General features: G+C 45.5%; 1 protein-coding gene across 1 annotated transcript in view; it reads left to right on the forward strand.

Moving 5' to 3' along the window:
* Nucleotides 1-15037, forward strand: part of tonsl (tonsoku-like, DNA repair protein) — an 85327-nt gene that overhangs the window by 35854 nt on the left and 34436 nt on the right. Inside the window, exons 12-17 of the mRNA XM_084310687.1 lie at nt 6743-6798; nt 9996-10085; nt 10530-10602; nt 10762-10925; nt 11189-11312; nt 14236-14474. Coding sequence (XP_084166813.1) covers nt 6743-6798; nt 9996-10085; nt 10530-10602; nt 10762-10925; nt 11189-11312; nt 14236-14474 — 746 coding nt within the window. The remainder of the gene's footprint in view (nt 1-6742; nt 6799-9995; nt 10086-10529; nt 10603-10761; nt 10926-11188; nt 11313-14235; nt 14475-15037) is intronic.

Consider the following 15037-nt stretch of genomic DNA (forward strand, 5'->3'; position numbering starts at 1 on the left):
CTCTCCTCTCTAGACTCAGTCTCTCTTCCTCTCTCTCTACTCTAGACTCGCGCCTCGTGCCGACCCCCCATCCAAATTCTAAACGACAGATTGGCTTTTCATAATATGTATGAATTATTTCTTGCAATAATATCTATGGGACTTGGACTTTTTGCAGTCGTTGTGTTTGTGTGTGTCACGACGAACACACACGCCAACTTTCTCCTGCGTGAGGAGGACATTCGCGGACATTCTCTCAGATAAAGAAGAAAAAAAAGCGTACATATTTTTTGGGTCATTTCATAATAGCAGCGTGGACCAGCTCTGTAACAACAACGCATCTCGAGCTGCTTCTATGCAGCTGTCTAAGATGTCTCTCTCTCTCTACTCTCTCTCTACTCTCTAGTCGACTAGCGCCGTGCTCGTAATAGTATCTCTCATTACGCTGCCGGCAACTGTTTACGTTTGTGAGTGCTATAGTCCAATAGATGCGACAGCATGTCCTTTGTTTACAAATTAGATCCGCACCAAACAACAGGGTAGTGTGAACGCAGACCAAAATCAAACAATGTATCATTTTCACATTTGGTCCACCAGAAAGTCCGGACTATCCACGGACTATCAGATGTGAACACACCCTTAAATAAAATAATGTATTTGAGAACTAATTTAATCTATTGAACTGTAGTTGCATTCAACAGGTCGTTATTGCAAAAGAGAATTTGTTAGCAATAACCAACCTGATTAAATAAAGGTTAAAAGTAAAAACATAAGTAACATCTAGGAAAGCAATTCACCTACAGAAATTCTGAGGCTTCTACCGCCTCTGTCGCGCGCGAGCACACACAGAGAGACGGCTCCCTCCCCCCCCCCCCCCCGAGCCAGCTCAGTGTTCTCTCTGCAATGAGCATGGCTATTTAGCTAGCGGCTAACGTTACTTTACCATGTAAATGAATGACTAGGATGCAAAGCACTTTCAGTTTTCACTGCACACACAACGGTCGCAATATCGAGCCCTTTAGGTTTTCCTAGTCAAGGAATCAAATAGTCTGCTATGGCTGCATGCGTGGCGCTAACGTTATTGTTTTTAAATGCGCAACTGTTGGAAAAACATTGCATCGATAAGAGGAATCGATAGTCACGGAGGCATGCGATTCCAGGAATCTGACAATTAGGAACCGGTTCCCTTCCGATTCTCGATTCCCATCCCTATTGATTACCAATAACGGCATTCGTTATTACAACAACATGCGCTGATCTATGCTATGATAACGAGGCCCAATCAGGCTGAAATTGACGTCAAATCGCTCTTATTGATTGATTGATTGAAAACTTTATTAACAGATTGCAGAATGGGTACAGTACAGTACAGCTCAATCCATACAATTGTTAAGGGGATGCAGACCAGAGAGACTTTCGTCTTGTTTACATCAGGGTCCCCCATTTTCAATTCATCGTAACATATATGACATACATGACATACAGATAGACAGTACTGCTACATCTATACATTTATGACATACCAGATTTGCAATTACAGTACTGTTTGTGATACAAAAAGAGTCCAGAAAGAAAAAGTATATACATTTGACGTAGAAACTGTACATTGGATTGGGTAGGTGGGGGTGGGGGGGGACTGTACATTGGAGGTGGTTGGGTGGGGGGGGGGGTTCTGTAGGAGTGGGGGGGGGTTGGGTAGGAGGGGTGGGTGGGGGACACTGTACAACTGTACAAACAAAACTGTACATTGGATTATTGACAAGACCATACTTGGTAATTTACTGTACATTGGAGGGGGTAGTGTTCGGACATTTACAGGGGCCAGTTTCGAGTTGCAGTCTCCCTTAGGTGTTTTTTGAGAGTTTTTGAAAGTGGGTAGTGATTCACATTCCTTTACAGCTTTGGGTAGGGCGTTCCACATTGATGTGGCATAATTGCGAAACGTGTTTAGTCCCTTGTTTGAGCCGAATCTGGGTTTAACATGATTTGTGGAGCTCCCTCTGGTGTTGTGATCGTGGTATTCACTGACCTTTGGGAAGTATTTTGACATGTACATGGGTACCTTGGTCGTGTAGTGTATCTTGTAGACCAGGCCCATTGCAAGTTGCTGTACTCTGTCGTCTACTCTAAGCCATCCTAGGTTGTCAAAGTGGGCAGGGGTGAGGTGGGTTCTAGGAGTAAGGTCAAGCAGTAGTCTGACCAGTTTGTTTTGAGATGTTTGTAATTTTGTTTTTAGCTCCTTTGAGGTGCTTTGGTACCATGAGGTGCAAGCATAGTCGTAGTACCCTTGAATGAGTGCTCCTGCTAGAGTCTTCAGGGTATTCTTGTTTACCAGTGAGGAGATCCGGTACAAGAATCGAGTTCGTTGGTTGACTTTTTTTATTACATTGGATGCCATTTTGTCACAGGAAAGATTTGCCTCTAGGATGGAACCCAGGTAGGTAATATCTTCTTTCCTTGTGACAATATTGTCACCCACTGTAACTGAGAAGCCGTCGGTCTTGCTGAGTTTGTTATTTGAACCGAAGAGAATGGACTCTGTTTTGCCCATGTGTAATGATAGTTTGTTATCAGCGAGCCATATGCAGATTTTGCCTAGTTCTGAGCTGAGGGTTTTTTCAACCTGTAACTTGTTCTTGTCAGAGACCAGCAGGGCTGAGTCGTCCGCAAACGGGAACAAGTTGCAGTCACAAGCTGACGACATGTCATTTGCATAAATTAGGAACAGTAGCGGACCTAGTATGCTTCCTTGTGGAACACCACAGCTTACTGTGAGGGGGGGGGATAGGGTACCGTTTACCTCCACCATCTGCTCTCTCCCCTCCAGGTAGGATTGCATCCAGCTCACTGATAAGACTATCAAAACCAATTGCTTTTAGCTTGTCAATCAGAATGGTGTGATTGACAGTGTCGAAGGCCTTTTGTAGGTCCAGCATGACCATGCCGCAGTATTTACCTGTGGCCGGTTGGATTCTAGGGCTGTCTTAAATGCTTCGAAGCTTCGTTCGATGGGCATGGGACAAAGCAGGCAACTCCTTGGATCTCATATTTTCCCGTAACTCCAGCATCATTAACACCACGGTAACTCCCCTACATGTATCTGACCATTCCTTCATATCCTTCTCACTAACTCTCATGCTTAACCGAAAGGTCTTCACCCCAACTCAAACAGTCTCACTCAGACGCAACCTGCCCTCCCTATCCCCCTCCACCCTCTCCTCTGACATACTATCCGCTCTACCTTTGAGTGACACCTTCTCTGCTCTCTCCACAGAGATGGCAACCTCCACCCTCCTTTCAGCCCTTGCAACCTCCTTCAACAAGCTCTGTCCCCTCGTTGAGAAACCTGCCCGCCGTTCCCCACCCAGTCCATGGCTGACAGATCCAGTGAGAGAACAAAGACAGGTCCTGAGAGCAGCTGAAAGGAAGTATAGAAAGTCACGCCTCACTGCTGACATCGACACATATCACAACCTCTTGTTAACATTCTCCAAAACCATCACTAATGCCAAAGCTTCTTTCTTCCACCATAGGATCGAGGCCTCTGCCAAGAATCTTCGCAAACTGCATGCTACCATGTCCTCCCTCCTCACTCCCCCCCCACCCCCCCCTCCCTCATCTTTCTCTGCCGAAGACTTTGCGATCTTCTTTGAGGAAAAAGTGGAGAACATCCGCAGCTCCTTCTCCCAACCCCCACCCATTCCAAATGCTGAATCAAGAACCTCATCCTTCAATCTGTCATCTTTCTCTCCCATTACAGAAGCAGAGACCCTGACACTGGTAACGTCGAACCGTCCGACTACTTGCCAGCTGGACCAGCTACCCTCCCCACTCCTCCAGACCATAGCACCAGACATCCTCCCATTCCTAACTGCAACCATCAACTCCTCACTCAACTCGGGGGTGGTCCCCACCTCCCTAAAACAAGCCAGAGTCACGCCGCTCATAAAAAAACCAACCCTGAACCCTACCGTCATAGGCAACTACCGTCCTGTCTCTCTTCTCTCCTTCCTTTCTAAAACACTTGAACGTGCTGTATCCAACCAACTTACTGCTTATCTCTTACAGAATGACCTCCTAGACCCTAATCAGTCAGGCTTCAGGACTGGTCACTCCACAGAGACGGCCCTCATTGCGGTCACAGAGGCACTTCACTTAGCAAAAGCGAAAGGCCTCTCCTCTGTCCTGATTCTCCTAGATCTATCTGCAGCCTTCGACACAGTCAACCACCAGATCCTCCTTGCGGCCCTCGCAGGAATGGGAGTGGCTGGCTCTGCGCTGACATGGCTGTCATCATACCTCAATGACCGCTCCTACCAAGTGTCATGGAGAGGGACCCTGTCGGCCACCCGCCCCCTGCGGACGGGTGTCCCCCAGGGCTCGGTTTTAGGACCCCTTCTCTTCTCCCTCTACACTAAATCACTGGGTAACATTATCACGTCTCATGGCTTCTCCTACCATTGTTATGCCGACGATACTCAACTCTTCCTCTCCTTCCCTCCCTCAGATATCCACGTCTCTGAGCGGATCTCGGCCTGTCTGTCCGACATCTCCGCCTGGATGACGTCCAACCACCTCAAACTGAACCTAAGCAAAACAGAATTGCTCCACCTGCCGGCCAAATCCTCCCCCCTAACCGACCTTTCAATCACAGTCGAGAATGCAGCTGTGACTGCGTCCCCGACCGCCAAGAACCTTGGTGTTGTCCTCGACGACCAGTTGAACTTCTCTGCTCACATCGCAGCGACGACCAGAACCTGCCGATTCCTCCTGAGCAACGTCAGAAGGATCCGCCCCTTCCTGACAAAAGAAGCCACCCAACTCCTCGTCCAATCAACAGTCATCTCCCGCCTCGACTACTGCAATGCACTGCTCGCTGGCCTCCCGGCCACTGCCACTAAGCCTCTTCAACTCATTCAGAACGCAGCGGCCCGCCTGATCTCAAACCTACCGAAGTCGGCCCATGTCACCCCACTTCTTAGGGACCTGCACTGGCTCCCCATTGCTGCACGAATCCGCTTCAAGGCCCTCGACCTAGCATACCGTGCGGCAAAGGGAACCGCTCCCGCCTACCTCCGGTCAATGGTCTCTAACTACACACCCTCAAGACCCCTACGCTCTGCATCTTCTGGCCGCCTCAGACCTACTCCTATCCAAGCTCCGGGAGGGTCATCAAAGAGAAGTCGCCTATTCTCAGTCCTTGCCCCACAATGGTGCAATGAACTACCCACCCCAGTTAGGACAGCCGAATCACGTCCAATCTTTCGCCGTCGACTAAAGACGCACTTCTTCAACCATTATCTGAATTAAAAAAAAATATATATATAAAAAAAAAAATCTAACCCTAACTAACCGTACTGTCATGCACTTGTCCTAATAAACTAACCTACACTGTAGCACTCAACACTTTGATGAACATTGTTGCTCAGCTGATAGAGTTGTGCCCTTCCTGATGGCTTGTCGTACAGAACTTGTAAGTCGCTTTGGATAAAAGCGTCAGCTAAATGACTAAATGTAAATGTAAATGAATATGAAAATAAAATGTGATTCTTAAAATAATAAAATAAAAATTATTATTTATTTTTTATTTTATTTTGCTAAATCAACTCTGCCTCTCTTTGTTAATTACAACAAGCAATGCTGTTTGTTTTTAAGATGAGGTCCGACTTGGCACTGACAGATTTGTGTTCATTGTGCTGCTTTTATAAAGCCTCAAATGACTGCTTACAATATTTCATGAAAGCAAAGTGTTTCGTTTGTCTAAGGTTTAAACTTTACAGCACTGACAATTCTCTATAGTATTTTTTATAGTGTCCCGACCCATATAAAAACATGTCTTAATTAAAAATTCTAATTCTGCCTTGTCGCTATTAACTACATACATATTTATATAATTGTTTGCTTTATAGACGAAGGTTGCAACATAATTATGTAATGTAATGTTGTTGGCTGTGTAACGGAGAGCAGCCGCCCAGGCAGCACAGCTCCCGACTCATTATTAATTTAATGAATCCAATCCACTTTATTTATAGAGCACATTTAAAGACATCAAACTTGACAAGTGCTGTACAAGTCCCACAACATAAAAATATATATACCGATATATATATATATATATATATATATATATATATATATATATATATATAAAAAAATATTATGAATTTTTTATTTAATTAATGAAAATTGAATATCGGCCCCGAAGCTTTGAATGCCAAAAAGATGTCGAATGTCAGCCCTAATTGTGATGCATAATTAATTAACCATTTTTTTTTTTTTTATTATCTTTTTCCCCCTCTTCTTTTTTCCGATTTTTCTCCCATCCCACCCTTCCTGGTTGTTGCGCACTTTCCTCCCCTGGTCCGAGAGGCCGGAGACTGTTGCATGCTCTCCTCCGACGCATGCGCAGCCAGCCTGCAGCCAGCCTGGCCGCGCAGATTCTCACCGGGAGAGTGTAACGTGTGGAAGGTCGCACTACCTCTCTCCAGATCCTACCCTCGCTGAGCAGGCGCCCCGACCGAACTGTAGGGGTCGCTGTCCACAACGCCCAGGACCCACCCGCCAGCTTTCCCCACCCCCTAATACTGGCAATTGTATTAGTGTGAACGGCCAGCCAAGCTGGTGACAACGCCGGGAGCTGGATTCGAACACGCGAACCCAGCGTCTCCAGTGTTGGTGACTAACGCAATCTCCGCTACGCCACCTGACCGCCAATTAACCATGTTTACATCATCTTCCGTCTTCTGTTCCATATGCCTCCTAGATGATGACCTGGACGGTTATGACAAGATGGTTTCTGGGAGGAGGAAGACGGGGAGGGTGAGTGCTTATTATTCTTTGCTGATATATTTTTACAGTCTATGGTGCTGACAAGGCTTCTATAGTTTGACTTGCCGCTCAATATGAAAAAAATATCATTGCAATTATTTTCTTTTTTCTTTTCTTCCCTTTTTTTTGGTACATATTGTGACAAGCCTGGTGGTGTTTAGACTCGTCACGGTTAAAAAACAAACAAATTAAATTGTCCACAAGTGCAATATCAATCAATACGAATATTTATTGATTAAAGACAGAATATAGTCCGATGGGCAAAATAGAATGGTCGTAATACAGTCCGATGTCCAAAACACAAACGGGCTCTCGTACAAAAAAAGGATTGTTCAATACTCAGAGTAGTCTTCCGGTCCAGGGTCAGTACACAAGGGGGTTTCTCCGCCAGTCTAGGGTCCAGTACACAATGAACACCTTCTCGCCTTCACCTCTCCTCTCACTACCTCTCACCTTACAACACTCCGTTAACAACAATCTCTTTCTACACATACTCGGCTCCAACCTCACCTCCTCTCAACTCTATCTGTCCTAGTGTTTTATGGTATTATGGAGGCCTCTGCCAAGAACCTTCGCAAACTGCATGCTACCATGTCCTCCTCATCACCCTCCCCCCTCATCTCTCTCTGCTGAAAACTTTGCGATCTTCTTTGAGGAAAAAGTGGAGAACATCCGCAGCTCATTCTCCCAACCCCCACCCATTCCAAATACTGAATCGAGAACCTCATCCTTCACTCTGTCATCTTTCTCTCCCATTACAGATGCCGAGACCCTGAAACTGGTAACGTCGAACCGTCCCACTACATGCCAGCTGGATCAGTTACCCTCCCCACTCCTCCAGACCATAGCACCAGACATCCTCCAATTCCTAACTGCAACCATCAACTCCTCACTCAACTCGGGTGGTCCCCACCACCCTAAAACAAGCCAGAGTCACACCGCTCATTAAAAAAACCAACCTTGAACCCCACCTTCATAGGCAACTATCATCCTGTTTCTCTTCTCTCCTTCCTTTCTAAAACACTTGAACGTGCTGTATCCAACCAACTCACTGATTATCTCTTACAGAATGACCTCCTAGACCCTAACCAGTCAGGATTCAGGACTGGTCACTCAACAGAAACGGCCCTCATTGTGGTCACAGAGGCACTTCACTTGGCAAAAGCGAAAGGCCTCTCCTCTGTCCTGATTCTCCTAGATCTATCTGCAGCCTTCAACCATCAGATCCTCCTCGCGTCCCTCGCAGGAATGGGAGTGGCTGGCTCTGCGCTGACATGGCTGACATCATACCTCAATGACCGCTCCTACCAAGTGTCATGGAGAGGGACCCTGTCTGCCACCTGTGGACGGGTGTCCCCCAGGGCTCGGTCCTTGGACCCCTTCTCTTCTCCCTCTACACTAAATCTCTGGGTAACATTATCACGTCTCATGCCTTCTCGTATCATTGCTATGCCGATGATACTCAACTCTTCCTCTCCTTCCCTCCCTCAGATATCCACATCTCTGAGCGGATCTTGGCCTGTCTGTCTGACATCTCTGCCTGGATGACGTCCAACCACCTCAAACTGAACCTAAGCAAAACAGAATTGCTTCACCCGCCGGCCAAATCCTCCTCCCTGACCGACCTTTCCATCACAGTCGAGAATTCAACTGTGACCGCGTCCCCGACCGCCAAGAACCTTGGTGTTGTCCTTGATGACCAGTTGAACTTCTCCGCTCACATCGCAGCGACAACCAGAACCTGCAGATTCCTCCTGAGCAACGTCGGAAGGATCTGCCCCTTCCTGACAAAAGAAGCCACCAAACTCCTCGTCCAATCAACAGTCATCTCCCGCCTCGACTACTGCAACGCACTGCTTGCTGGCCTTCTGACCACTGCCACCAAGCCCCTTCAACTCATTCAGAATGCAGCGGCCCACCTGATCTCAAACCTACTGAAGTCAGCCCATGTCACCCCACTTCTCAGAGACCTGCACTGGCTCCCCATGGCCCCTCGAATCCGCTTCAAGGCCCTCGACCTGGCATATCGTGCGGCAAAGGGAACGGCTCCCGTCTACCTCCGGTCAATGGTCTCCAACTACACACCCTCAAGACCCCTACGCTCTGCATCCTCTGAAAGATTCCCCCATAAACGGCAATTATTGGAATATTCTCGAATACACTAGACACGTTGTCATTTGTCTGCCTATTTATGAATCGTTTTCAAATAAACGCTAGATTATCGATAGTATGTGTACTTATGCACGCTATAGAAGCTAGCTGAAAAATCTATTCTCTCATTTCCTCAACATCACACACACACACATACACACATACGGGACACGCTGAGATATAGGTTAAAACAGCTCAGATTACCCCAAGACTGGTAACATAGATTCCTTACCTTAGATCAGATGTTCTCCAAAAAGATTATTCCAATTCCTGATCGCCATTCCAAATATCGATCACGTTTATTGATTGATTATTGGCTGCTGTAAATATATATTCCATATATATTTCCATCTCGCGATCACTTCCCTCTTGATCAGACGGCTCGCCAGCATAGTGGAACCAGTAGGCTCCCCCCACACACATCCACCACACATCCACCAGTATAATCGAATGGCCTGCAGTTTCACAGGGATAGACGATAGGGGGCGGTATTTTCCCATCTGAGCTCCTAGACTCCTAGAGGGTCTGCTGTACCAACGGGAGACTCGGTTGCCCTCAACGGGGGGCATGATAAGACTACAATACACGTCGCTGGCACTCAAAGTGTTAAGTGTCATTAAGTTAACTAAACTGGAAAATGTATCTTACTCAAGGTTTACATTTGATTCAGTGTGATTTTATTTTCTTTTCTTTTGAGACCTATTAGTGTCTACTGCTGTCGAATGTGAAAAGTAACTCAAAACGGCAATCTAATCAAATGTATGCACATGTTGAATCGAATTGTGCCCCCCCCCCCCCCCAAGAATCAAAATGTAATCGTGAGATTCCTGAATTCTTGGCAATATGACACAGGGCCACGGCTCATTGGCCACAGTTGTCATTTAATTAAAATCTGATGCAATTTCAGCCCTATTTGAACAGGAAATTATCTCAACCTTATACCCCATATCCATTGTTAACCTTCTACTCTCTTTCCCTGCTGCTGTTCCTTCCCTCCCCTCTCTCTCTCTCCCTCCCTCCCTCCCTCCCTCCCTCAGTGGAACAAGAGGAATGAGAAGGGCGAGACATCTCTCCACAGGGCCTGTATAGATGGGAACCTGAAGCAGGCCCAATATCTGGTGGATCAGGTGAGATCTGTGTGTGGTGTTAGAGCCTTGAGGAGACGGATTCAGAGAAGCGGTTATCTTATGAAGAGAATAAACAAAGCAATAAAAGAAAAAATTACATTCAGCCACTAGATGTCACAGTAGAGGGGAAATGGGAAGTAGGGAAGGGGATACATGCCAGCAACATGTAAACATTCAACATTCTAAAATATATATACTATGATAAATATATTTTTTTAAATTTCGGTGGGGAGGGTATATTTCATTCTGCACCTTTCTAAAAGCTCTGTTTATATATATATAAAAAAGAATGTATATATATTACTCTACATACAAACTTTATATATATCACATTTAACATATTGACAGATGTATATATACCTGTTGGATCCAGTGAAGAGCAAAGGATGTAGGCATGAGATTGTATGATTCTGATCAAATCTCCAATCTCTCACTGTATGTCAGGGTCACCCAGTCAACCCCAGGGACTACTGCGGCTGGACTCCCCTGCATGAGGCCTGTAACCACGGGCACCTCGGTAACTCGTTCAGCAAACTTATTTGTGACTTTATTTCAACTAGACAGACAGACGGATAGATGGAACAGAATAACATTTCATGCCTTCTGATAAGATGGAGGAATAATGTCCTCTCCAACTTGTTTCATCGCTTTCTTTTGCTCTCTCTCTATCTAACAGAGATTGTAGCATTGTTGGTGGAACGGGGAGCTAACATCAACGACCCAGGCGGTCCCCTGTGTGAGGGGGTGACTCCCCTCCATGATGCCCTGGCTTGTGGTCACTTCCCCGTCGGCAGACTGCTGGTGGAGCGAGGCGCCTCCGCCACTGTACGCAACTCCAAGGTATGTGCACGGTGTGGCAGCCCACCACCACAATATCAGACAAACTCACCACAAATATCCCATGGTGATACAATAACACATTACCAGTGCTCTGTGTAATATTTAGTTAGCTTGCTGCTGTTCAGTGATTGGAGTCTTACCCTCCTCCCCAGCCTCTACCACCACATGACTGTGGGGAATCGCTGATTGTATCGGCATAATGCCAAGAGTTTGAAGTATGTTGTTTTCCATCTCATGCTTTCCCTTCTTCTTCTGTCCTTTAGGGTGAGACTCCCATGGACACCCTGCGACTGTGGCAGAGGACTTACAGCAGAGAGCTGGACCAGCAGACCAGACACGAGTGTTCCGCTACAGAGAAACTGCTGAGGAAAGCACTGGCAGGGGGAGGTACAGGCCTTTTTTGTTATGAGTTTTACTACAAAGGTATCCGGGTTTCCGTTAGCCGGTAATTACTGACTGTTCTTTTTCTTTTTTTTATTATTATTATAATGTTTTTTGTGCAAAAGTCAGACATATGGACCGCAATGGAAGTAAGCTTTCTTGCATTTTTATCCTTTTGATTATGGTGGGCCTCTATGTCTATCAATATCTGTGTCAGGAAGAGAGGAGCGCACAGCGGCTGAAATGAAAAAGAAATGGGCTGATGTGAAATCAGAGATACTTGCCAATTAGCCATGTGTCTCCAGTGTCTCCTTGCTCGGAGTGCCCACCCACAGGGCTGTTCTGTAAGATGTAGGAGTCATATGCAGCTCCTGGGAAGTGAGAGACTAGAGCTGTGAATCTTCACTGGCCTCACGATTCGATTACGATCAGCTGTCCACGATTTGATTAGATGCAGCTCAATAATATATTACATCCTCAATTTTATAATCTATATTACTCCACATGGCTACTTTTTCATCAATTAATACAAGCAGTCGGATAAATTAACTTTTATTTAGAAGGTTCTTAAATCAGAATGTCAAAATAAATGTCTTTACTAGTGTTGCATGATACAGATACTAGAAAGGTATCTCGATACGGTTCAATACTCCATTTTATTAGTATCAATACTTTTAGAATAGCCTGATGCTGTATTTTCTATGAGTTGAGTGGATGCATGACCAGAGCACTAGCTTTAATAATATAATAATAATATATTTGATTTGTAGGGCACTTTATAGTTGTGGAGCAAATCCAAAAGCGCTACATTGTAAAAAAAAAAAAACATAAAAGCTTTTTTTTTTATTTTAATCTATGTTCTGTCACTGCATCAATGCAGAATCGTCCGCATCACGATGCATCTTAGAATCGAGAAATGTCCACACCCCTGAGAGACCACGTTGAGCTGGTGGTTCTGGGTATCGCAGATGGTTTGAAAGTTGATGGTATTGCTTCCTGTTGAGATATGGAAACTCATTTCGGAAGGGTGCTGCCTTGATGGACACATGCGCACAATCAATTGCGTCGATGGTGTTGGGCAGACCAGCAATGGCATGGAATCCTCTCTTGACTGGAATCTGTTCTTGTTCAGTATATGGGAATTGGATTTATTGTGTGGGCAGTTGTATTATTCCATCCACAACTTGCTGGAGCCCGCAGCTGATGGTGATATGCCCACCCTGTCTCCTAACTCTCTCTGGAATGCTAAAAAGCCCAAGGTGGGCAGTACCTGGACGAGTGGTGGCACAGAGTTTGAGTGTCTGGTCCGGCTCCTCAGTGCTGCCTCCAGGGTATTGCACAGCTCCATTAGGTACCACTAGGCAGTCATCACTCTCACGGCACTGGCGTTCGCTCCTCAGCGCACGGTCAGTAGATATGCCATACTGTGTGTGTAGGCCTAGGGTGCAGACTTTGCCCTTTTTTAAATAGTGCGATTTATCACTGATTATTGGATGGCATGGTTTAATTTACATGATTGATGTTCACGTCCACGTACACGTTCAAGGTTTTATTGGTCTCATGCAACATCATACCAGTAAGATGAGCAGTGGAATGTTTCTCTACTAGCTCTTACAATGTGCACACTAAGCAAGATTTTTTTTTATATAAAACTAACAATAAAAAATAACAATACAAGACTGTTATGGACTATTAAAGCAAATACAGTATAGCCTACATGAAAGGAATGCGATTTGCTGATGGCAGATTAATTGTACAGTTGAGTTAAATACATGAGTAGGCTACTTGATATCGGGCATCTGATAGGCCCCATCTATATTATGCAGGCACATATGAAATATTCACATGTTTATTTACAGAATGTATATGTGTCCATTCTATTCCATTATGGCTATATCCACACGATTTGACTTTAGTGCTTATTTATTTATTCACTGCCATTTACAGTGTTCGTGTAGTGCTCTTATTTATTTTAGGACATCACAATGCCTCGTAGAATCATGATCATAAACGTGAAGAAGTATTTATTTGTCATGCAGCAACACGCATGTAAGATGGAACACAGACATGCATGCATTGGGCTGCCGAAGTGCTCTAGTCCGTGTTCGTGAAATGTTCTGCATGTTTTTCCATTGGGTTTATCTCTTTTTGGGGGGCAAACCCTTGCGAGCACGGGGGGAATATGCAAACTCCACACAGAAAGGCCGGGGAGATGCCCCACCTGGGTGCGTAAAGATTTTTCCCAACCCACTTTCAGTTCCGCGTTCGGGTTCCGCGATCTGATTGGCCACTGACGTTTCTCTCAGCGCCAATCGCGTTACGCCTAGTTCTGCCTCTAACAGCCTGCTAGTATACTGGTTAAGCTTGGCGACTCTTTCGGAGTCGCTCTCTTTCGAAGTTTGTTAAGGTTAGAGCAGGGCGATAGACCACCGACAAACTCTAACCTTAACCAACTTCGAAAGAGAGCAACTTCGAAAGAGTCCCCAAGATTCTTCTTCTTCTTTAGAATTTCCGGCAGTGTAGACGCATCGTGGCGTATTACTGCCCTCCCCAAGATTAACCAGTGATCTAGGCGTAAAGCGATTGGCGCTGAGAGAAACGTCAGTGGCCAATCAGATCGCGGAACCCGAACGCGGAACTGAAAGTGGGTTGGGACAAATCTTTACGCCACATGGGTACCTGGCAACCTGGTCCCCAAGTGGGAATCAAACCCAGGACCTTCTTGCAGTGGGGCGACAGTGGTAACCACTACACTACCGTGCCGCCCAATGTAATTTTTAATGATACAAATATTCTCATATTTATTACAATTATTTATATAGAATATAAATGTATGTCTAGATGTTTTGCTTGGTGAGGGGGTACTGCACCCTTGCGTATTCCCTCGCATAAAAAAGTATTTTCTTTTATTTCGTTCTCGCCACCACAGTGCACGTTGCTCCAGCTCCAACCAGGCCTGTTGACGCCCTGCAGGACAGCCAGTTGTTTGATGCCGAGAACTCCGAGCCGCTGTTACCCAACGGAGAGTTCACTGTCCCCAGTCAGGACGGACCCAGGAACACCAGGAGAGCTGAGGAGGGCGCAGTACCGCCCAGCACCACAAGGAGGCAGCGTAGCGGTTCGACACAGCGCCACAGAGCCCGGGGGATGGAGGCTGTTCTGTATGGGGTGAGAAGACTTGTGGGAAGAGGGTGTTATGGAAATTATTAAAGGACAAAGGATGCACCGTTGGGGAAATCATTCTGAGTCGAGTTATTAAAAATAGAAAAACATAGTTTATTTCATCTGTGGCCACAGAAGAAAAGTGATCAGTTTACATTAAATCAGAAACTTCATGTTCACACACGAGCGTCTGGCCAGAAAGTGACAAAGAGCTCTGGTCAGAACGTACATTATACACAATTGCAAGACGTAACATTAGACATTCAGATATGACGATGAAAGTAAACAAAATGGTCCCGAGCTAGGGGAATTAATAACAAGACCTTGTTATTTCAGTAGATAGTAATTATAACACTACCTTATGCATACTGCACCTTATATGATACTGTGAATATATTTTTCAGTTAGTTAGATATATATTTTTCAGTTAGTTAGATAGTAAATTATATATTTGTTTACACTGCTTGTGTTGTTTTTACTACCTGTACCCCCCCCTTCCCCCATGCTGCTATGATGCCTGAATTTCCCCAAGGGGATCAATAAAGGAATATCTTATCTTATCTTATGGC

Source organism: Notolepis coatsorum (assembly GCF_963971535.1).
Source record: "Notolepis coatsorum genome assembly, chromosome: 3".
Taxonomy (NCBI): Eukaryota; Metazoa; Chordata; class Actinopteri; order Aulopiformes; family Paralepididae; genus Notolepis; species Notolepis coatsorum.